General features: G+C 46.2%; 1 protein-coding gene and 2 pseudogenes across 1 annotated transcript; 1 reads left to right on the forward strand and 2 right to left on the reverse strand.

Moving 5' to 3' along the window:
* The first annotated feature begins 512 nt into the window (after window positions 1-512).
* On the forward strand, window positions 513-4,446 carry LOC103250686 (annotated as a pseudogene).
* A 76-nt stretch (window positions 4,447-4,522) lies between these two features.
* TMEM174 (transmembrane protein 174) lies at window positions 4,523-5,488 on the reverse strand. Its single transcript, XM_008049277.1, has 2 exons — window positions 4,822-5,488; window positions 4,523-4,628 (listed from the first exon to the last, which is right to left on the reverse strand). The coding sequence occupies exons 1-2, from the start codon at window positions 5,445-5,447 to the stop codon at window positions 4,523-4,525; spliced, it is 732 nt and encodes a 243-aa protein (XP_008047468.1). The 5' UTR covers window positions 5,448-5,488.
* Window positions 5,489-12,128: 6,640 nt separating this feature from the next.
* Window positions 12,129-13,304, reverse strand: LOC110594747 (annotated as a pseudogene).
* Between the last annotated feature and the right edge of the window lie 10,756 nt (window positions 13,305-24,060).

The raw sequence follows: 24,060 nt of genomic DNA on the forward strand, positions 1-24,060 counted from the left end.
TTGAACTGAAATGGGATCTCACTATGTTGCCCAGGCTGAGCTTGAGCTCCTTGGCTCAAGCAGTCCTTCCATCTCAGCCTCCCAAAGTGCTGAGATTACAGGTGTGAGCCACTGTGCCCTGGGTCTCATTTCTCAAACTTGGACAATCCCTTTCCTACCCCACCAAAATCATCAGCTGTTATCGGTCTCTCCAGCCCAAAGGTTCAGCCCAAATTGGCTCTCAGGAGCTATTTCCTGTTAATAAGTTCCTAAAAGCATGTTTCCTGTAATTAAGAAGACTTTTTAGCTTTATTTATGTAGATCTCCAGAGGGTGCCCACCTACATGGACCCTTTGAAGGCTGAAGACGGAGAGAGGGAAAGGATGGTGCCAGGTGTTCTGGACTTGCCAGCAAAGTTAACCTTACATCCACATATGCCTTTTGGGTCTCACCCTAACCAGTAAGTATTCAGTATCTGATCGCAGCTCCCTCCCCTTTAAAAATACTTCCACTCTCCCAGACTACTGCCAAACATGGCGGAGGGGCAGGTGCTGGTGCTGGATGGCCAAGGCCATCTCCTGGGCTGCCCGGTGGCCACCGTGGCCAAGCAGGTCCTGCTGGGCCAGAAGGTGGTTGTCGTGTGCTGCAAAAGCATCAACATTTCTGGCGATTTCTACAGAAACAAGTAAACGTACCTGGCCTTCCTCTGCAAGCCAATGGACACCAACCCTTCTCAAGACCCCGACCGTTTCGGATCTCCCAGTCGCATCTTTTGGCAGACCGTGCGAGGCATGCTGCCCCACAAGACCAAGCGAGGCCAGGCTGCCCTGACTGCCTCAAGGGGTTTGATGGGAGCTCGCCACCCTGTGACAAAAAGCGGATGGGGGTTCCCGCCGCCCTCAAGGGGGTGTGTTTGCTTCCATGCGGACCAGCTATGGTAGCTCATGCCTATAATCCCAGTGCTGTGGGAGGATCACTTAAGGCTACGAGTTCAAGACCAGCCTGGGCAACACAGCAAGACCCCATTTCTACAAAAATACCAAAACTAGCTGGGTGTGGTGAAGTGCACCTGTAAGTCCCAGCTACTTGGGAGGCTGAGGTGGGAGAATTGCTTGAGCCCAGGAGTTTGATGCTACACTGAGCTATGATTATTCCACTGTACTCCAGCCTGGGCAACAGAGCAAGACTTTGTCTCAACCCCCCCCAAAAAATGCTTTCATGACTTCCCAATTGCTCTTCAGACAGAGCCTAAAATGTTTGACAAGACTGGCACGGCTGACAAGGCCCCATAAGTTCTGTTCCAGAACCGGACCTTTGTACACCTGCCCAGAACCAGGACTACTTTCTCTGCTGATAATCTAAGGAGGAAAGCAGAGCCAGGAGATCAACTTCAACTCAGTATCCCCAGATCACAGTCTTCCATCTTTACCTTCAACACAAAACCGCGTGAGAGAGTGATAAACCAGAATCTGTCGGGAATGTGCCCTTGCTGGTCAGAGAAACCAAGCAAGGACCTGGCTGGAGCTGACAGTCCAGGAGCCACTCAGTGGGCTTCCCATCACATGGGCGTCTATAATACCCACAAAAAGAAACAAAGAGAGAGTGGTAAATTGTCTCAAAGCAAAAAAGCAGGTGGGTATCATTTCTTGGGGACTGGAAGGTGACTGTTTGAAGGCCACAGCAGCAGGGAAATAAAAGGTTTACACAGCCTGCAAGACGCCTCTGAACAGGGATTTGCCAGGCTCTTCCCTCCTGCCCTCTCCCTTTGTCCAATGGACAGTTATGTTTGGGGTCCCAGTATAGTCCTCACGGGTTGACATTCACCAGTTACTTGGTGTCTCGTGGACAGTACTCTCTGGGGTTATGTAAAAATCCCTCTTAGAGCTCGGACCCCTCACTGATGATGTCAGAAAACAATTAACAGACACTGGATACGCATCACGAATCTGCACCTGCCTCCCCGACTGGACTAGAAACTCTGCAAGGGCAGAGCCATGTCTACTCTTTAGCTGGTTGAACTTTTCGAGTCTATTCCCCCTTGATGGCTCTGGTCCTGACACAGAGTAGATGCTCAATAAATGCGAAATGAGTGAAAACATTCCCACTTTCCGATGCCCTGACTGCTGCAGGCCCTTGAGTTCCTGAAGCCGTTAGTCCCAAAGCAATGTCTTTGGAAGCATAGGTGACCTCGATGGCCACACTTTTTGTCTGTCTTGGAACAGGAAGCGTTGGTGCCCGAAGCCAAAGCTCCCCATGGCCACCTCCCTGCATATCTGACTCCAAGTCAAGTGGGCTATCCCACCCAGTCCGGTTTCCAGTGTGGGCACCCACCCTTTCCTAAAGTCTTTTTCTCTTTGGAGCTGCATTTGACAGTCACTGTAGCCCAAGTCCGTGACCCTAAAGTTGTGGGGTGGGCGAGGGTGGGGAAGGGGAGTCGTGACAGAGGCAGTGTGAGGGCACCAAAGTGCCATTTGCTGGCTGGCGAGCCACTGGTGATGCTCAGTCGTGTCCTTGTCCCCAAACTTCCTCCTCAGAACTGAAGGCCTCACCTAGGAATTCAGAAAGTCAGGCCATGCTGACTATAGAACTAGTTTCTTCAAACTGATTGTATTAATCCACCACCTTCTAGCATCAAACATGAGATCGAAGGTAGAAAGGTTAGTCCCTAAGATAGACTACAAACCACAACAATAATATAGCAAGCTTATTGTACTTATATTCTTGGAAAATTAGGTACGTCTGAGAGAGGAACAGAAGCTGGTTAGGTAGACAGAGAAGAAGAGTCTCGAGGAGACTTACCTGCGGAAACACCCCCTACCCCACCCGTTATATAATCACTGACTAAAAATGTGGTTAATGTGATTGAGAGCATCCTCTCAACCCAGGATGTACTGCTAAAAGGGACTTTTTGCTGCTAAAACACAGGCACAATAGTTTAACTGAATGTCCTAACTTGACCTGGGCTTATTATATCATTAACATGGCTTTTACATTGCGGCTTTACCCCTCTCCCAGGGGGCTTTTCTGTGGTACTTATGGGTAACATTCAAGGTGGAGTAACTTTGGCCAAGGACCCACATGTGCAATAAAAATTGGGTCTCAATAAGTAAGGGACAGATGAGACGTAAATGAGAGAAATGCCCCCAAAAAGATGAAACCACAAACCAACTCCTCACACCAGTAACCCATTTCAGGCCCCCTCTCTTTTCTAGAGAGCTTTGTTGCTTAATAAACTCCTCTTTCACTCATCCTTTTGGTGTCCACGTTCCTTAATCTTCTCGGCTGTGGGACAAAAACTCGAGGTTGCTGGTCTAAGCTGACAGTGGAGTTAAAAATTCCTACAACCCTTCTGATTAAAAAAATAGTAAAAGTTTCTCCATATACAAACATGGTACCAAAACTTTCAAGAATTACTGAGTCCTGTGTCTTCCTCTGGGACACACCACCAGTACCATGAGCGGCTTACCTTTGTACACTAAAGAAAATATTTTCTTTTAAAATCTAATGGTTTTAAACTGTCTCTTCTGAAGTCTGTGTGTCTGTTCCAGTTGTTTATTACACAGTCCACATTCAGGGAGATTAGGAAAGACACCAGTTTTTTTTATAACAGAGGTGAGCATATCTGGGCCGTAAAGATTGCTTTCACAGCTCATGATTTTCCAGGTGTTTTCAGGACAGCTCTACTCTGTCTCACTTAACAGATCTATGGGTATGTAGGGCAGTGCATGTGTTCTGGTGAACACTGGGCCCTATTAGTTCCTGCCTGGCACAAGCCCACCCTTGGTGGACCAAGAGTCCACCTGTGTTCACCTCACACCAAACTTCCACTTTGCAGAATAGAACAGCTGCAATCAAGAGGAACTGTGACTCAGCGATCCCTTAAGGATTTATTCACTTCATTATACTACTATCATTCATTTTATGTAACTTAGCCAGCAACTCAGTACAATTCTAACAGAAGATATCCTTTATTTTACTTCATTGGGAGGTTTTTTGTTTGCTTGTTTTTGTTTTTGTTTTCCGACTTTAAGATACTCAGAGTCCTCAAGAGAGGCCAAAGTGCTTGGGATACGTGAGTCTCCCTTGGGGCCAAGGACCGTCACGGGGAAGTCTCCAGCTGAGTCTGTTTTCTCTTCTCTGTTTCCTCCCTGTCCCTACTCTGACCACTGTGGAAACTCCCCAAATCTCGGAAGTAGCGATTTTTCCCTTGGCTACTGGAGTTTAAATTGAAGCACCAGTGCCTTCCTTTAGGGAAGGGGGTGGGGGGTGGATAAGCAGGTGAAATTCCCGCCCCTGAGCCTTATGGAGTAGGTCTCTTGCCTGAGGGAATTTGAAACCGCCAAAAGAAGAGTTTCTCCAGCCCAGCCTCACTTTTACCAGTCTGAAACATTGTACCTCCACTTCCCCTCTCTCCCCTTGAATGACAGTTGTCGGGCTGCCTGGGCCACGCTGCTGGCTAACTTCTGAAGGTTAAGGCATGGAACACCTCAGTTGTCAGGTGACAGTGACGGCATGTTTGTCTGCTCCCTTAGCAAGGTAGGCTCTAGCGAGGGAGCGAGTATATTTCCTCGTAGGCGGGAGGCGAGAAGCAGGCACAGGCCTCCGGTTCCAGCGGCGTGTCTTCCAACCAGTCAGCCTCAGGGCTGGGCCTGAAAGGTGAGCAGAAAGCACAGATGCATTCCAGGCTCGGGCACCCCCCGCAGAGCCAAAGCCATCATTCTGGGCAACAGGCCCAGCATTCTCCTGCCCCCTTCTCCTGCCCCCTTCCCCGTAGACCAGACACAGCCACAGACCGTGGCAGAGACGGCTGGAAGGGGAGCAGCCCCGTCCACACCGCCGTACCTGTCATCTCCCGCATCCACGCAAGCAGGGTGGTCCTCGTCATCCACAAACGCAGTGTTGTCTTGAGGGTAGATCGTGTAGTACTGGGGAGGACTTGGCGTGGCGGCTGCTGCCCCTCCAGAGGGGGTGAGGCCACAGGGGCTCACCGCGGGCTGCAGGTAGGTGGTGTTCATCCTCAGAGGCTCCGGAGAACCATAGCAGGGAGGGATGTACTGTACCACCGTGGCCCCGTGGAAGGTGATGGGCTGGTTGATGCCAGTGAACACGAACGATTGTCCTCCCAGGATCTGTTCCGAGTCCAGGGCCCTTTCCTCGCTTTCTTTGCACAACTGGCAGGAGAGCATTTTGAACTTGCACACAGCGATCAGGAGGAATGTCACCCCAACGGACAGCAGGATAGGCCCCAGGAGCTGAGTCCACTCAAAGTGGGAGACACCCTGGTGTTTGATCCAGCCCATGACGGTGAACGTGATCCCCACCAGCCCCAGAAAGATGCCTGAGAAGAGGAGGGTGGCCCCCGCCTTGTCATCATCGGACACCTGGATGTCAGCGGCGCTGGGTGTGTAAGGAGTGACGGAAAACACATTGAGAGGGAAGTCCTCCACACGGTTGCCGCTCCGTTCCATGGCTCCTCACTGGATCACCCCTTCTTAGAGGGGAAAGGACTGTGAGAGCCAAGGAGTCACAGGTCTGGATTAGTTATAGAAGAACTTGGGGCTTCTGTGGTTAACAGAGTGTAACACGGAGAGGGCTGAACTTTGTCTAGAAGAATAAAGGTCTGAGAAATGAAGCCTGAAATTTTCTCACACATCGTCAGCAAGTGGAAGTCTCTGCTTTGCAAGCCAATGTCAGGCTGTTTCTCTACTTCACATTCATTCATCCACAAATTTTATTAATCTCCTCTTCTAGGAGGGCTCTTCTATGGCCATTTAAGGCATTGCTCTATGACTTTGTTTTTGTCCTACCAAAATCAGGTTTGTAGAAATGGCAAAGCTACCTTCAGGACCTCCAGCAGTGAAGGTGACCCTTGATGTATCTGTCACATGCTAGGGAGCAAACCTAATTTTCCTACTGGGCCAGCTCATCAGAAATAGGCAGACACATATTTCTTGACTGTAAGTGTGTAAGTGTATCTCTGTCCACTTCAGGAAACCTCAGCTATGATGATTCGTAAACTTTAACAACAGCTCGGAGGTCCTGTTTTTTTTTTTCTGGGTAGCCCCACGTGCCTTTTGCTTTCTGCATTTGAGGAGTAACTCCAGCTGTGGGAGAGGAATGAGCCACAGGAAACCTTTCTATGCACCTCACCGCTAGCAGCAGTTGAATAAGCATCAAGTGTGACATGGCTCACAGGGAACCAGGCCTCAGGCCTTCTTTCCATGGTGACCGCACAGTACATGCTCTCCAAGGTGAAACAAACAGCTGCATTTCAGAGCCTGCTATGTTTTGCAACCAAATCAACGCTGATTTAGAGAAAATAGTTTGATCTTCAATGACTTCATCTGCCATTCGTGATGCCAGAGCTTCCAATCAGCCCCACAAATTTCCTCCTTCACAGAACAGTAACCGTAGCTTTCTTTCCTGGACAGACATCATTCAAACAGATGCTTCTCTGCAGTGGTTAAATATAATACGAGCTCCCTTTCACAGAATTGAGAGAGCTGCTCTTTTGTCCCCAACGCGAGGCTTCCTTAAACTTCCCTTGACGATAAAAATCACCTGGGTCACTTTTTTAAAGGGCAAAATCCGAGCTCACAATCCAGACCAATAGACTCAAACTCTCCAAGGGAGAGATTTAGCAAGTGCTCTCAAGTGCTTCCTCCCACCCCAAATCAATTCCAAATGCTTCTAGAAGACCAGGGGACTTTTCTCCTTACCAAAATGCCTCTCCATGCTACAGGACAAGACTTTTAGTCTACCTCACTGTCAAACAGATGGGAGAGCAAGCAGGCAACCCTGAGATATCTTCATAATGTGCCCTTGACCAGCAAGGCTGGTGTGGGGTTGCGATAGGAATGGGCTGCCCTTTTTCCCACTGAGGTAGATGGGAGATCCAAGAGTAGCTCCTCTTTTTAACCATAAATTTCTGGTCAGCTAGCCTGACATTCTTTTTAGCCTCTTAACCCCTAAGTTAACAGTCAAAGCAATCCCTGACATTTAGAAAAAAAACAAAACTAGGCCCTCAAAATTATCTTCTAAAACATTGTTTATGTTTTCCATTTGTCTTTAGCTACATTCACTTATGATTAAGAGAATAACTGGGGACACAGAGAGCACAGGAGAGAGATCGCCTTCCTGTCAGCAGCCCATGTATGCAAACTGGAATGATTTTCAGAGCAAAAAGGTCAGAAAGTTCTTCCATTATATTTTCAAGGTGACCTTGACTCATGTGCTTCCTCTAAAAGCTCCAACTCTGTCGATACGATAAATACAATTTTTTTTTTAAAAACCAACAAACTGAATTTAACAGAACGTTAAAAGGATTTTGGCCAGACTCAGGGATTCAGCCTGTAATCCCAGCATTTTGGGAGGCTGAGACGAGTGGATTGCCTGAGCCCATGGGTCTGAGACTAGCCCGGGCAACTTGGTGAGACCTCAACTCTACAATAAATCAAAAACTATCCAGGCATGGTAGTGTATACCTGTAGTTTCAGCTACTTGGAAGGCTGAGTGAAAGGATCGCTGGAGCCCAGCAGGTCAACACTAGGGTGGCTGTGACTGGGCCACTGCACTCCAACCTGGGCGACAGAGTGAGACTCCAATTCAAAAAAAAAGGATTTTACATCTTGACCAAGTGGGATTTATTGTATTTCAGGCCAAGAATAGTACCAAATCAACTCTAGAATCCCATCTCTATATGTCTGTTTCCTAACCACATATCAGTCAGGATCCAGTTAAGAAAACGGAAAGCATACAAGTAATTTTAACAGAGAGGATTTGACATAGGGAGTTAGTTAAATGGGTACTAGAAGACTGAAAAGACAAAAAAACCAAATGCTTAGACCACTCAGAGATAGTCAATAAAGGCTGGGGGACAAAGGGAAAAGGATATTGGAATGTAGAAACTTGGAGAAGGGCTCTTTGGGAGCTGGGATCCAGCTCTCTGAGTAGAGAATGTCACTCAGCATTCTGAGTAGTGCTGGCTTTACAGGAGCTTGGATAAAGAACATCGGAGGAGAGGGCACTCTCTGGCTAGTGCTGGTTTCTCTAAAGGGGCACAGTGAGGCTGTCGGTGGGGAGGGTGACTGAAAACTGGAACTAACTGTTACTGCCAGAATGAAGAACTATTGCAGAAGTGACACTGACAGTCACAGCAAGCAAAATAGAACATAGTAACTGCCATCTCCTTCCTCTTACCTTGCATCTCCCTATAGTACCCCCGTTGGCAGAGCCTCACCGGAGCTGCCCGGCAAAGGAAAGGTGTACTTTGCAGCATCTCAGCCAAAGTGGAGTATGATGGGTGGGTTTGGAGCTGAGGCACAATAGTTTAATAATCAGCCGGGCGTGGTAGCGCGCGCCTGTAGTTCCAGCTGCTTGGAAGGCTAAGGCGGAAGGATCTCCGGAGCCCAGAAAGTCGAGGCTGTGGTGGCCGGGAGCGGCCACTGCACTCCAGTCTAGGCGGCAGAGTGAGACTCCAACTCAAAAAAAAAAAAAAGATATTTGTGTTCCATGTATATAACCACCAATATATAGCGTTGTTTCTTTCAATGTCAGAATAAATAGGCCTAGAAATCAAGAAGTCAGAGAGTCACTCCTTTCATTATAATACCTGATAATTTACTCATTGTTTTTTCTAGCTGTCCTTCAACTTTGAGCTAGGAGGTCTTACACAAGGGCACCCACAGCTGCAAACACTCTCATGAGTTGGGGGAACAAGCTGATGTGTTCTGTGGGCATCAGTCGGTCTTTTCCCCAGACTTGCTCAATGAGTCCGTGGACAAGGCTGCCATGACGAAGGGGAGGGAGGCTAGGCATGAGTCCCCCAAAATGGCAGGTAACCTGGTACCCTCACTCTTGGATGCCTGACTTACCAAGAGCAGAGACAGTGCTGAGCCCTCAAGGTGGCATTGTTCCCTGAAGACAGCAGCCAAATATCTGACAGCAGCTTGATCACACAGGAGTCCCTCCACCAAGAAGGGGCAGCGACTTGTCCTTATTCAACTAAATACACATTCAATTATGGATTTGCCTTCTGCACCTTTAATTCTTCTACCAGCACTATCATACATGAACACAGAAAATGTCTTACTTACCGAGACGCTACTCCGTACAACACTACTTCTGATCAGAGAACTTAGTTCACAGTAAAAGAAGTATAGCAAGGCTCCCATCTCATGAAATGTACAAATCTAACCTCATATACTATCATCCAGAAGCTGCTAGGCCAATAGAATGGTAGAATGGCTCCCTGAAGACTCGGTTGTAGCATCAGGAAGGTGATATCACCCTGAATAGATAGTGTTCTAGGTTGGTTCCCTAGAAAGATTCTGAGAAGGTGATTTGAATACGGTGGATTTACTGAGGAATGCTCTAGCAAACAATGCCTGACAGGAGTGAAGACAGGAGAACTGGGCAAAGGGAGAAGTTGAGCTATGTTACAGTTGCAACAGAGATTTCTGCTGATTGCTTGGATTGTTCTGGAGCTTGAATGCAGCTCCAGTATTGTTCCAAGTTGAAGTCAGGGTGCTGGGTCTCTGTATTCCCATGTCAACTCGTCACTGGATACGGGCCACCCCAACAGGGGAATACAATCTTGGTCAAGGTGACGCCCGTCCTCCTGAGGGCAATGCCCAGAAGGAAATATGGCTGTGAACTATCAGTGGGAAACATTCCTGGCAGCTGGGGCAACAGACATCTCAGTTCTTTTTTTTTTTTTTGAGTTGGAGTCTCACTCTGTCACTCACACTGGAGTAGTGCAGTGACCGCTCCCGGCCACCTCAGCCTTGACCTGCTGGGCTCCGGCAATCCTTCCACCTCCGCCTTCCAAGTAGCTGGAACTACAGGCGCGTGCTACTACACTCAGCTAGTTTTTTGATTCATTGTAGAGATGAGGTCTCGTCAAGTTGCCCAGGCGGGTCTCGAACCTGCGGGCTCAGGCAATCCACTCACCTCGGCCTCCCAAAGTGCTGGGATTACAGGCTGAGCCACTGAGCCCGGCCAACACCTCAGTTCTAAGGTGGGTCTGCGCATCTTCCACACAGCATCCACCACAGATAGGACTCCAACTTGCAGGATGCAGTATGTGCTTTGAACGAGCAACTAGTATATAGTTTCTTTCAATGTCAGAATAAATAGGTCTAGAAACAAAGAAGAAGTAAGACTGACTCCTCTCATTATTGTACCTCGTAGCCAACTCATTATTTTTTCTAGCTGTCCTTCGACTTTGACGTAGGACCAAGAGATATAACAATAGAAAGCTGAGACTGACCCTTGGCAGTTTTGAGTTCCTCAGGCCACTGAACCAGCAAGCAAAGAAGTCGCTTTCCTAGCTAGGATAATTGGTCTTTATTACCAGGGTGAAATTGGATTGCTACTACATAATGACAGAAAAAGGACCATATTTAGAACCCAAGGATTCTCTGGGACCTCTCTTCATACTTCATGTCTAACAGTAAAAGTTAACGAGAGGCCAGGCACAGAGTCTCATGCTTGTAATCCCAGCACTCTAGGAGGCTGAGGCGGGAGGAATGCTTGAGCCCAGGGGTTTGAGACCAGCCTGGACAAAAGAGTGAGATCTCACTCACTTCTACAAAATAAATCAAAAAATTTAGCCAGGTGTTGTCATGCACACCTGTAATCCTAGCTACTTGGGAGACTGAGGTGGAAGGGAGACTGAGGTGGGCTGAGCCAGGAAGGTTGAGCTGTGATTGTACCACTGCACTTCAATCAGGGTGACAGAGTGAGACTTCAGCTCAAAGAGAAAAAAAAATTAAAGGGAAATCTCAAGACCAAAACCCAGGACCATCGTGGACTCATACTGTTCCCAAAAGAGTCTTCATCACCCACCCGATAAAGAAAAGATCAGCTGAGGCCTTGATGAGGGCAAAGGAAACATGGAAGAAGGGAGTTCAAAATATCAACGAGGGGCCGGGCTCGGTGGCTCAGCCTGGAATCCCACGCTTTGAGACGCCAAGGTGAGTGAACTGCCTGAGCCCGCGGGTTCGAGACCTGCCTAGGCAACTGGGCGAGATTTCATCTCTACGATAAATAAAAAAAAAAATTAGCCGGGCACGGTAGCGCGCGCCTGCAGTTCCAGCTACATGGAAGGCAGAGGCGGAAGGATCGCCGGAGCCCAGCAGGTCGAGGCTGCGGTGGCCAGGAATGTGCCACGGTACTCCAGTCTGGGCGACGGAGTGAGACTCCACCTCAAAAAAAAATAATAATAATCAGCAAGGGACTTGAGGCCAATGACAGGAATGAAGATGGCCACAGCTCTGCCTAGATTCCTCTTCATGTGTGATGTAGATATTTATTTGTACCTATCAGTCAATTTCTCTTTCTGTCTCTTACCCTTTCCCCTATGACTTTAAATAAGCATTGCCGTTTATGACTATCTCTACAATGCAGTCTTCATCCAGAGGAGACTGTGGCCAAATCTGAGAAGAATGAACATCACCCAGGATGAATACGTTGACCCTTGGACTTTGGCGCTCCCATTTCAAGGAGAGGCACCTTTATTTGGACGACAATCACTTCATCTGGTGACGCAAAAGTGCAGACTGGTTTTTGTTTGTGGATCCAAGTGTAAATACATATAGAAGGCTAAGTGTGAGCAGCCAAAGGGGTGGACCGTGGTGGTGATGAAGTTGTTGTCCCTCAGGTTCAAGTCGACCCTTCTCCAGTGTGCTTTGCAGTGATGGGACTGGGTTTCTGCAAGCCACATTTCACTCTGACCAGCTGACCAGTGGCCATCACCACAGGAGGTGTCAGAGGGAGGCTGCAAGGTGGAAGGAGGGAGAAGGGATTTGCTCTTTTCTGCTGTGCTTGTTATTTCTGTCATCTCACCTGGCAGTGGTTCTTGTGGGAGGGCCAATTGGTTCCAGTTTCCAGTTTTTCTTCATACTCCCTCTTCTCACTGTAACCCACAGAGGTACCAGCACCAGCCGGACAGCGCCCTCCTGAGAGGTGCAGGTCTGACCCTGGCGGCCTCGCCTCCAAGTCCTAGGCTCCGATATCCTCATGCTTCCCAGTGATTCCTCAGTCCTAGAAGTAGTAGCTTCTTCCTGTTACCCGAGCATTTCTCTGTGTCTTTTCAATCTTCTAATGTTTGCTTTATCAATTCCCCAGATGAATTTCTCTGTGAAAGATCATTGCTGGGTTGGCAGTAGTGGGAAACTGCCAGGGAATGGGGAGGGCACACCTCATCAATAAGGGTACCTGCATAATGAGAATGTATATACCTAACCCTGAATTATACCCCACATATTTAAAATAAAAAATTAATTTTAAAAAAATCATTGCTGTATTTCTGTTTTCATGGACAGATCCTATCTAAAGCAGACATAGAGGCAAAGTCAGTGAGCGGCAGAGCTGAGATGGAACCCAGGAAGTATATCTCAGTTCTGGGTATTGTGGCTTTGTTTTCTTTAAATGTTTGGCATCCCCTACACTCTTCCCTCCAGAGATATGACACTTCTGAAGACATTGTCTAATTATTTTTCATATTGCTGGGAGACTGAGTTGACAACCCACTAATAGTTTAGAATTTTGTGATTTGTCTTAAAAGCTCATTTGAATTTTTCATTGCACTTCATGCCATATGGAGATTATTTTAATTTCTTAATGAAATGCATGTTTATTCTGATATGTTTGATTAGTTGTACAATGAATCCATGACAAATGACCAGATTAATTTTACTTTATTACCTCAAAGCTGAGAGTTTTTTGATGGTTTCAAATTTGGGATCTTCAGATTTGAAGTTGGGAATGTATTCATGTCTGCTTTACCATACGTTTGCTTAAGCTTCAAAGCTCTCTCTCCAGCTCTTGCTGGTTCTCTGGATCGGTATCGACAGGTCCTCCAAATGCCTGATGTTTAGATTTGTGTTCCCTAATCTTGTCCATAAAGAGATTCTGTGGCTCAGCCTGTAATCCCAGCACTTTGGGCGGCTGAGGTAAGTGGATTGCCTGAGCCCGCGGGTTCAAGACCAGCCCGGGTAAATTGGCGAGACCTCGTCTCTACAATAAATAAAAAGAAATTAGCTGGGCATAGTAGCGCGCACCTGTGGTTCTGGCTACTTCGAAGGCTGAGGTGGAAGGATCGCCAGAGCCCAGCAGGTCGAGGCTGGGGTGGCCGTGAGTGTGCCACGGCACTCCAGCCAGGGTGACAGAGTGAGACTCCAACTCAAAAAAAAAGGGAGATTCTGTATGGGACCAGGTTCCTTATTAAATGCCACTGCTGTAACACCAGCACTCCTCAGCAAATGGTCTGAGACTACCGAGTGAATGGCAGAGGAGAATCTGCAGCATCTCTGAATAATCATGGCGATTCTATGTTACTTGCACTCAGTCCCAAACTGCCAAAGCCATCGCCGCCACCCTCACCCTCCTTTTTAGTTTTTGTTTTTTTTTTTGAGTTGGAGTCTCACTCTGTCGCCCAGACTGGAGTGCAGTGGCCGCTCCCGGAAGTTGTTCTTTGACGCCTATTCAGTAATAATCATCTGAAGTCATGGTATCATTCTGCTTCTTCAGTATATCAGGGAAGCTAAGTCCCTGGTGTTATTTAGCAAGCTGGAAGGTCCTTCTGATCTGCAGGTCGGTACTCAAAGAAACATTCATGCACTGAGATTTTTTTCTTCTTCTTCCTTCTCCTTGTAGATCCACGGTGTACGTTGCCCGGCTGGTCTCAAACTCCTGGCTTCAAGTGATCCTCCTACTCAGCCTTTCAAAGTGCTGAGATTACAGACAAGAGTCATTGCTTCTGGCCACAGTGGGAATTTTGATAGGCTCAATGAGATGGTGTGGCTGAAAACCGAGAACTATGCAAATCCTGCCAACCACCCTGCTACCCCTCCTCAGGTCCTCCCCGTGGGAGGCAGAGGCACAGCTGCACAGGACAATGTGGCTATTCTCTAGGGCCTGAGCCACAGAGAACGCCCGTGCAGAGAACTCAGGTAAACTTGGCTGGAGCACACGGTCAAGCTGGGAAGCCTCTCCTACACTTGAACCTGACCTCAAGGAACCAGAGGAAAAGTGATAACCAGGAAGGGTCTGGGCAGGTAGACCCTCTGAGGACAGAGACATGTGCAGTGAGTATCCCAGAGATGACTGCAGCACCTTCTACCTGCTAAAAGTGTCAACTCTCTCTCACCACAGCAACCATGTAAAGGAAGAAAGAAGAAAGGAGTTCCATCCATGCAAGTGACCTTTTAAATCCCAATGCCAGCATCTATGTGCAAACATAGTTCAGTTAATTTAGAATCTAAGTAAAGAAACTATTCCTTCCAGAGAAAAGCATAAGATGGAAGCCTACATCATCCAAGAACTTCTTTGGTGAAAAAAAGATTAATTCTTTTAACACTAATGCCAACATTTTTATCAGTACAGTATAGATAAACTATCTCAAATGACTCAAAGTCACATGTAATAAAAACATCCAATTTTGAAAAACATTTGTTACCTAAGCCAACTTTGTGGGCACCCTTTGTTTATTAAACTGGGCAATTAATTCATTTGCTTTATTCAGAATTTGACCCTCTGTACTGGGATATCTCTTCTTCAATTAATAAAAATAATAATTAATGTCATCCACAGCTTCTCAGAAAAAAGTTTAAATAACAATAATTCAATCCATAATTCAGAAAATCTAGTTGGTAAGTTTTCAAAGTTATTAATCATTCATTCTAAATTTGTTGAAGTTCTTATCTCAGATGAACTATTTTCCTTTTTAACTGAAACTTACTGCTATCCAATATTCTTTTTTTTTTTTTTTGAGTTGGAGTCTCACTCTGTCACCCAGACTGGAGTGCAATGGCACACTCCCGGCCACCGCAGCCTCGACCTGCTGGACTCCGGCGATCCTTCCGCCTCAGCCTTCCAAGTAGCCGGAACTACAGATGCGCGCTACCACGCCCGGCTAGTTTTTGATTTATTGTAGAGATGAGGTCTCGCCAAGTTACCCAGGCGAATCTCAAACAATTCATTCACCTCAGCCTCTCAAAGCGCTGGGATTACAGGTCTATCTAATATTCTTATGCAGGAAAATGCAAGACAGGTGCAATGGCTCACACCTATAGTCCTAGCACATTGGAAAGCCAAGGCAGAAGGATTGCTTGAGCCTAGAAGTTTGAGACCAGCCTGGACGACGTAGAAAGACCCTGTGTCTACAAATTTTTTTTTTTTTTTAATAACCAGGCATGGTTAGTGTGCACCTATAGTCCCAGCTACTCAGGAGGTGAGGTAGCAGGATCGCCTGTCAGGAAATTGAAGCTATAGTGAGCTATGATCGTGCCACTGCATGCTAGCTTGGGTGACAGTGAGATCACCAAGTCAAAAAAAAAAAAAAAATCTAGAGATAAATTCTTTGAAATGGTGTTCTCAATAAATGCAATGGCTACTGAAGAAATTTGAGGACTTATTACAGCTGGCTGTACCAGTTATTATCGGACCAAATGCTAGACGTGTCTTCATAGACAGCATTCTCAATGGCAGCTGGCGCCCTTGGGATGCCCTGCTCTGCCACTGTCTCCAGTTGCAGCAGATAAGGAACTAATTGAATCAGAGACAAAATAATATTTCTCAAGATGCAGTTACGGCCATAAATGGAAACAAGTTAACCAGAACTAAATACTTAAAAGAAACAACTGAGGTTGATGAATTGGTCAGTTAGCAAATTAATCTTTCAGTAAATTGACCTGGATCCATTTTACAAAAATAGAACTAAGACCTGTAAAATGGCTACATCATTGATGCCTGTGCTTTTGCCAAAATGTTAAAAATTAATCTCAGTTTTTCACTAATTGTCCAAATATGATTTTTAGCATATTAAAATATGTATTTTAATAAGAGCATCCTTTTTGGTTTGGCTGCCTCTTTTGACCTAAGCTTTTCTTCAACCATGTCTAGAGAGCAGAGCAACCTCCTTCCAGCACATTTGTGACACTGACCTTGGGGAACATTTCAGGCAGATTATCTGCTTCTTAATATCATTTTGTATATTTACTTCTAGACATTCCTTGTGCAAACTTATACAGCTCATAAAAATGAAATCACATTAAATGTATCTTTCTTAAACTCTCTTTTTAACCTAATAGCTCATGTCATCCTTCCCAAATCTATAAAATTTAGTTTTTTATATTTTGACAAGAATGACCGGTACAATTATAGTCAGAAGTTTCTCAACAAGTGACATTAAGATATCAAATAGATATCAAGCCCTAAACTTATTTGTTTTTCCACAATAATAAAATTCCACAATTTGAACAAGAATTCAAGGTAGTTTTAAAAGATAAAGAATGACAGTAAAAAAATTTTTTTAAACATTATTAATGCACTATTGTGACAAGTCTCTGGGAAAACAGCGTACAACCTCTTTTTGGGGGGAAGGAGGCAAAATTTGGCAATATCTACTAAAAATTAAAATATTGGCCAGTCACAGTGGCTCATGCCTGTAACTCCAGCACTTTAGAAGGCCAAAGCAGGAGAATTGCTTGATCCTGGGTGTTCAAGACCTGCCTAGTCAACATTGTGAGATCTTATCTCTACAAAAATTAGCTGGGCATGGTGTTGTGAGCCTACAGTCCCAGCTACTCAGGAGGTTGAGGAGGGAGGATTACCTTAGCCCAGGAGGTTGAGGCTGTGGTGATTGTGAAACCGCACTCCAGCCTGGGCAATGGGTGGGACCCTGCCACTCAAAAAAAATTTCTTTTAATGTAGATACAACTGAATTAACAAAGACACAAATATCTTCTAGGAATGCAACATATGTATGCATACAATCGACACCAGCATAAAAGATATTTTAGCAGAAATGACAATGAATCACTGTCTTTAGAAACAAAGTACAGGGAAGGGTGACCCTAAATGCCCATCAACAGTGGACTGGTTAGGTAAATTTAGGTGATAAACTATGAGGTACTCTGCCACTGTTAAACAGCACGTCGGGTCAATAGGAACAGGTATGGAACAAGCTCTAAGACGTGTTGTTAAATGAACAAAAAAAGAGTAAATATTGTAGTGTGTTTACTATGCTACCATTTGCAAGGAGAAAGAAGTGTATTTGTCATTGAATACATGTGCATAAGATAGCACTGAAGGGATACACAATAAATTGAGGAAAAGGACTGGGTGGATATTCCAGTTATCTATTGCTATGTAACAGCCCACCCAAAACTTTGTGGCTTAAACCATAGTTCTGTGGATTGGCTGGGTTTTGCTGGGCTGTACCTGTAAGCTTACCTGAGTGGGACATCAAGATGGTTCACTCATCCAGCTGACAGCTGATGCTGTGAGCTCTGCTGGTCTGACAACCAGAGAACCCACCTGTGTTTTTCCATGTGCATGGGGACTGGGTTTCAAGAGGACGTGTCCTAGAAGCAAGTGTCCCCAGAGTACCAGGTGGAAGCTGCCAGGCATCTGGTGACCTGGCTTTGGAAGTCCCGGAATATTGCTTTTATTTTATTCTATTGCTCAAGCAAATCACTAAGCCAGCCCTGATACAAAGGGAAGGCAATTCCTTGCCAGAGGTGACTTTCTGCTCCTAGCAGCCACCTACATTCCTTCTCACTTGTGCCTCTCCATCTTCAAAACAGAAACAGCACTTCAAGGCTGGTCCCATTCTTGGCTTCCAATTCTTCCCCTCTATGGGTGGAATGTCAAGATTAAGTTGCAGATGATAGCGGGGCATGGTAGCACATGCCTGTAGTTTCAGGTACTTAAGCCTAGCAGGTCCAAGCTGCAGTGGCAGTGAGCATGCCGCTGCACTCCAGCCTGGGCGACAGAGTGAGACTCCAACTCAAAAACAAAAACAAAACCATGCTGTTCCGGCTACTTGGAAGGCTGAGGCAGAAGGATTGCTGGGACCCAGCAGGTCGACGCTGGGGTGGCTGTGAGTATGCCACTGCACTCCAGACTAGGTGACAAAGACTCCTACTCGGAAAAAAAAAAAAGTTGCAGATGAACACGTAGGATAGGAAATATTATCACCCTTCTCTTTGGAAAATATAATCTTCCATAAAGGGATGTTTATTTTTCATCGCTTAGTCCGTGATGCTGCTTGAATTTTTGTCCGTGTGGACAACCTAGCGTATCCTGAGATTCTAGGTCAACCCAGTCTATGTACTCATTCACTTGTGACTGGTTAGCAACCTCATCCTTTATTACTGACAAGCTCTCAATTGGAGCCAGGGGGTAACACTGTCACAATCCTCAATAATGCCAGGTTCTAAATTTTTCTGAGTTTTGTACATATTGTCACTGCTTTTCAGACATAAACATCAAACTTCCTGTTTTTAACCACCAACCCACATTCCCAGTTAAAAATTATAATGTTGAAATGATTATAGTTTTAAAAGATAAATAAAGAATGACAGTAAAACCACAAAAACAGAGGTTTCAGAAGTTATCAGAGAACTGTGGTGGAAAACGAAATGAAGCATGGTCATGTCTTTCTGAACAAAATCATTTGATTGTACACATTGTGGTGGAAAGTAGATTGCTTTGTGGCAGCTGTGTGTATGTATAATCAAATGCCTTTTTAAAAAATGTAGTAAAGTGGCAAATTCATGTTTCAAAAATCTAACTACTCAGGCCATGATCCTACAGTGTAATCTGTGGGCCATATTCATTTTTATCTGACTGCAGACAAAATACCACTGGTTCTCTGATAACAATAGAAGTATCAAATATTTCAACCACTTAATAGCACATGAAATTAAAAAACAAAACAAAGCCATGAACTTGGATGACATGGAAAAATAGGAATCTGTTAGCTTTTTGTTTGCAAATAGGTGTCTCAAAACCCTTCAAGATTTCCAAAATTCAAAAATAATGTCTTCCCAAACATTTGGGTAAAAATGACACCGTGTGGTTTCCTCTACCCTAGTCTATAGTGAGATATGGGAGGTCAGTGGAGGAGGTTGGAGGAGAAGAGAGAAAACACAGGAAGGGGGCTAGACAATCTGCTCTGCCCTGTAGGACCCTGTCTGTGGCCACCATCAGCCTACAACCCTGAGAAGATCAACAGCATCAGGAAAGATCTAGGAGGGCCGGGTACAGTGGCTCGTACCTATAATCCCAGCACGCTGGGAGGCCAAGGTGGGAGGATCACTTGAGCCCAGGAGTTTGAGATAAGCCTAACAACATAGCAAGACCTGGTCTCAACAAAAATAAAAAATAAAAAAAATTAGCAGGGCGTGGTGGCATGTATCTGTAGTACCAGGTACTCAAGAGGCTGAGGTAGAAGGATTGCTTGAGCCCAGGAGGTCAAGACTGTGTTAAGCCCTGATCGTGCCACTGTACTCCAGCCTGGGCTACAGAGTGAGACTGTGACAGGAAGAAAGAGAGAGAGAGAGAGAGATAGAGAGAGAGAGAGAGAGAGAGAGGAAGAAATGAAGAAAGAGAAAGAAAAAGAAAGAAGGAAATAAAAAGAAAAAAAAGAAAGATGGCTGGATCAGGGTCCTGAGGAAAGTAGTCCATGGGTCCAGGTTGATGTGAGAGGAACACAGGGCCAGAATGCACAACCTCTGACCCTGCTGGTATTCAGCACAAGGTAGGAACTTCCTCCACGCATGCCTGGTCATTAGGGCTACAGCAGTGAAAGCAAGCAGATGTCATGTCAAGGGATGACACAGGTCAGAAATCCATGCCCTTCCCGGCTCCGTGCCTTCAGAGGGCCTTGGTTGCAGAGCTGCCAGGAGTATAAGCAAGGATGGGATGACCTATACCACTTAGCACCATATCCTCAAGGATATGAGACAGTAGGATCAATGCACAGTAACAGCCCAGGATGGAACAGAGTGGAACCTCAACCCTAAGAGTTGAAGCTCTACTTAAATGAATGTCAGGTGTCTATAAATCGTTGAGAGGTCATATTCGGAGGAAATCTCAATAGAAGGAATTATCTGCTCACCCGTTTTGCTTACTTGAATTGTGTCTGACTGTGGCAGCATAAGCTCATATTCATCTTTGGCAATAAAGAGGGTGGTTGGCTCGTGTTATACTATTGTAGCTACGGGATAGTGGTCATGCTGAAAATCAAAGCTGTCCCCTCAAATTTCGGATTTCACTTTATTCCAAGAATAACAAGAATATTTGGGTTGGGGATCATTGCTGCATGAACTGTGTGCATTAACACCGTCTTCTTGCTTGAACGTCCCAATATTCTGGTGAGGGGCAAGGCCTCTCTGTTTTATAGATGATTAATCTCAGAACAAGAACACGGGTTCTCTTACTTAGCGGCAGTCCAGGAGGACAATCTGTTTTCCTAAACTGTTTTTAAACTGCTCTTGCATGAAGGGCACACTCTTGCAGGCCAGGGATCTGCCTGCATTCGTGAGCGAGGCTGGCGTCTGCTGAGAGTTGGTTGGGTAAGCAGTTCTCCAGGTGTTCTGAGCATCCTTAGACTTTTCCCCCTGACCAGTATGGTCTGGAGGTTTGTTGCCCTCAAGCCTCATGTTAAAATCTGATTCCCAGTGTTGGAGGTGGGGCCTAATGGGAGGTGTTTGAGTCATGGGGGCAGATCCCTCATGGAGAGAGGAATGTCCTCATTTGGGGCTAAGTTCTAGCTCTGTTAGTTCCCACAAGAGCTGGTTGTTCTAAAAGCCTGACACTCCCCACCTCTCTCTCTCTCTCTCTCTTGCTTCCTCTGTGGCCATGTGATTTCTTTCACACACAGGCTTCACTCTTCCACCATGAGTAGAAACAGCCTGATGCCCTCACTAGATGCAAATGCCCAGTATCTAATCTTCCAGTCATCAAAATCATGAGCCAAACAAATCTTTTCTAAATAAGTCACTCAGGCTCAGGTATTCCTTTATATCAACACAGAATGAATGAAGACACTGATTGAAATCAACATTAGTGTCTTGATGGGGCTGGAATTTAGATGACAGCCACAGTCATTTCCAGCAGGTGATAAGGTGGGCCTCCCAGGGGCCCACCTCTTGGTCTGAGAATCTTCTGGGGGAGGTAGGTCTACACTGGGCAGTGGTTTGCTTCTAAACTCAGGAATTTATGCGCTCATATATTAGTTTTCTGTTGTAGCATAACCACAAACATAGAGACTTAAAACTACATTCATTTATGAGCTCATAGTTCTGTAGGTCAGACGTCATCTATATTATCTGGAGGCTCAGGGAATAATCTGTTTTCAAGCTCACTCAAGCTGCTGGCAGAATTCAGTCCTCTGCAATGTAAGACTGAGGTCCCAATTCCTTGCCAGAGGTGACTTTCTGATCCTAGTAGCCACCTATATTCCTTCTCACAGGAACCTCTCCATCTTCAAAACAGCAATAGCACTTCAAGGCTGGTCCTGCTCTGGGCTTCCAGTCTCTTTCTGCCATGACAGCCATAGAAAGTTCTTCTGTTTTAAGGGTGAGTGTGATTAATTTACGCCCACCCTTCCTGAGGTCAACTGTGCCATGTAACACAATATAATCGTGGGAACGATATCGTCACACATTCTCAGGTTCCCTGGGATAAAGCTGTGGAATCTTTTTGTCGGGAAGCCATTTTTAGAATTTTATTCACCACATTCCGATTCTGTCACCAAGATCCCAAGAAAGTCATTACAGAGCAGTGACTCTGATCGGAGTGGTCTGCTGGGCACATTTGTCCAGCCTTCCTCAAATTGCTAAGAAGTGTAAGTAGCAACATGGCAGCGGGTCTTACATGTCCCATTGACTCTACTACTGCAGTGGTTCCCCAAGTGGGGTCCCAGGACCGGCAGTGGCAGTATCACCTGGGAACTTATTAGAAATGCACACATTTTGGGTCTCACCCAAGACCTACTGAATTGGAAACTCTGAAAGTGGGCCCAGGGATCTGCATCTTAACCAGCCCTAGGGTGACTGATGCTCTTTCAAGTTTGAAAACTATTCTCTAAGGCATGACACCAGTTTCCTTTTTTGTGGAAATCAAAAGGGGGGAGGGGGTGGAGTCACATAGGTAATCTCCAAATGACTTCCATTTCTAACAATTTATGATTTCTGAATATTATAAAAACAATTACACTGTATAAATCAAAGGATGCACATATGGGGGGAACCCCAAAAAACCTGGAATTTATTTATAAAAAATTGGTATGTATGCTTTCATGTTTAAACGTCAGTCACCTTCAAAGTACTCTTTGTTTGATGCAATACACCTAACCTATCGAGATGATTTTCTACTGCTCAAAACAATTTTTGAACTTGCCAGTTTTGATGCCTTTTAGCGCTTCTGCCATTTTTTGTTTCACCGTTTCCGCACTGGCAAAACGTTTCTCCTTTGAAGACTTTTTTTCATCCAGGGAAGCCAAAACCAAAAGGTGCTCGGGGCAAGGTCAGGTGAATGGGGACGGTGGGGCACAGGGATCGCGCCGTTTGGGGTCAAAAACTGCCGAACCCAATGCAGGTGCGTTGTCATGGTGGAAGAACCAGTCACCTGTTTGCCAGACAGAAAATCCACTCAAGCCTCTTGCAACAACGCTAGCTAGTCCACGGATGCTGATGAGTTCCTGGAACACTTACCAAGCATGAGAAGCTCGAACTACAAGGGACCTGCCTTCCAAAGAGATAGTTTGGGGTTTGGGGGGACTCTCCCTCATATATCATCCTGTGTGTATGTGTGTGTGTGTGTGTGTGAACTTACACACTCTCTGAGGCTCAGCTTCCTCAATCACAAACAACAGTACCTGCATCTTGATGTTATGAGGATCACATCAGGCAACGCAGAGATAACACTAGCAGAGAGAAGCTCAATGACTGTCAGCTATCATTACTTTATCTCGCTCCGTTTCTTTTTTTTTTTTTTTTTTTGAGTTGGAGTCTCACTCTGTCGCCCAGACTGGAGGGCAGCGGCCGCTCCCGGCCACCGCAGCCTCAACCTGCTGGGCTCCGGCGATCCTTCCACCTCAGCCTTCCGAGTAGCTGGAATTACAGGCGCACGCTACCACGCCCGGCTGATTTTTTGATTTATTGTAGAGATGAGGTCTCGCTGCCCCAGGCGGGTCTCGAACCCGCAGGCTCAGGACATCCACTCACCTCAGCCTCCCAAAGCGTGGGATGACAGGCTGAGCCACCGAGCCCAGCTCTCGCTCAGTTTCTTGACACTTTTACCCTGAGTACTTGAACTGGGCCTATGGTAGGACCGGAACACCCCGGCCCTGTCAGGAGGCCCTGGAGGCAGCCCCATGAGGTGCTGCCTGGGTCCTGAGGATTGGCCGCCCCTAGGCCTGAAAGCAGAGGTGAACCTTCTGAGATGCTCAGATTAAGTCCTGTAACTGCAAAGGAGGACATTTCTGTCAAGTGCATGCGTAATCCCATAGCTGCACTCATCTGAGACTTTGGACAACCCGAGGCAGAAACCACACATCTGAACACTAAGTCCGCTGAGATGTGGAGAGTGGGTCTGGAAACACTTAGGGGCCTTTACTGTGTGTTTTTATTTGTTATTTGGGGGGGTTGTATTTTATTGTTATTTTTGTTTGGTTTGCATCTTCAAAGGAACAGAAATAGTTAAGACCTAAAATAGTCAGGAAGTGCTGCCGTCAAGTTTAGGTGAGTGTATCACTTGGGGGAACATAAAGCACTGCCCCCACCCCTGCCCTGACTTCACAGATGGCCAGAGATCTTGCCAGAACTTTCAGAGGGGCCTGGGCAGGGATTAAGACCTTGTGAGCCAGAAACGTGAGAGAGAAAAGCCTCCTTCAGCAGGCCTGCCTCCTCTCAGCCTTCAGGGTAGCTGTTTGTGGCACCGATGTTGGGACAGGGGGTGGAAGACAGAGGCCACCCAGCGTGAATGGCTGCCTGAAATGGAACCGCTCTCCCAGCTGCAGGCAGGCAGGGACAACAGGGGCTGATCCCGCAGCTGCTCCCCACCCAGGCCTGCTTCCCAGCTCCACATGGCCCTGCCAACCCCAGTGCCACCAGGAGAGCAGCTCAGCCTGAGAGACACGCTGTCTGCTAACAACCAGGAACTCCTGGATGGGATGCCTTGTCTGAGCCTCGCGGACTGGCAGCCAGAGGACGCGAGTTAGAGCCTGCAGACCTGAGCATGACTAGAGGTCAATCTCCAGCTGAGGGCTTTTTTTTTTTTTTTTTT

Source organism: Carlito syrichta, unplaced genomic scaffold (assembly GCF_000164805.1).
Source record: "Carlito syrichta isolate Samal-C Ts95f unplaced genomic scaffold, Tarsius_syrichta-2.0.1 Scaffold131329, whole genome shotgun sequence".
Lineage (NCBI taxonomy): Eukaryota > Metazoa > Chordata > Mammalia > Primates > Tarsiidae > Carlito > Carlito syrichta.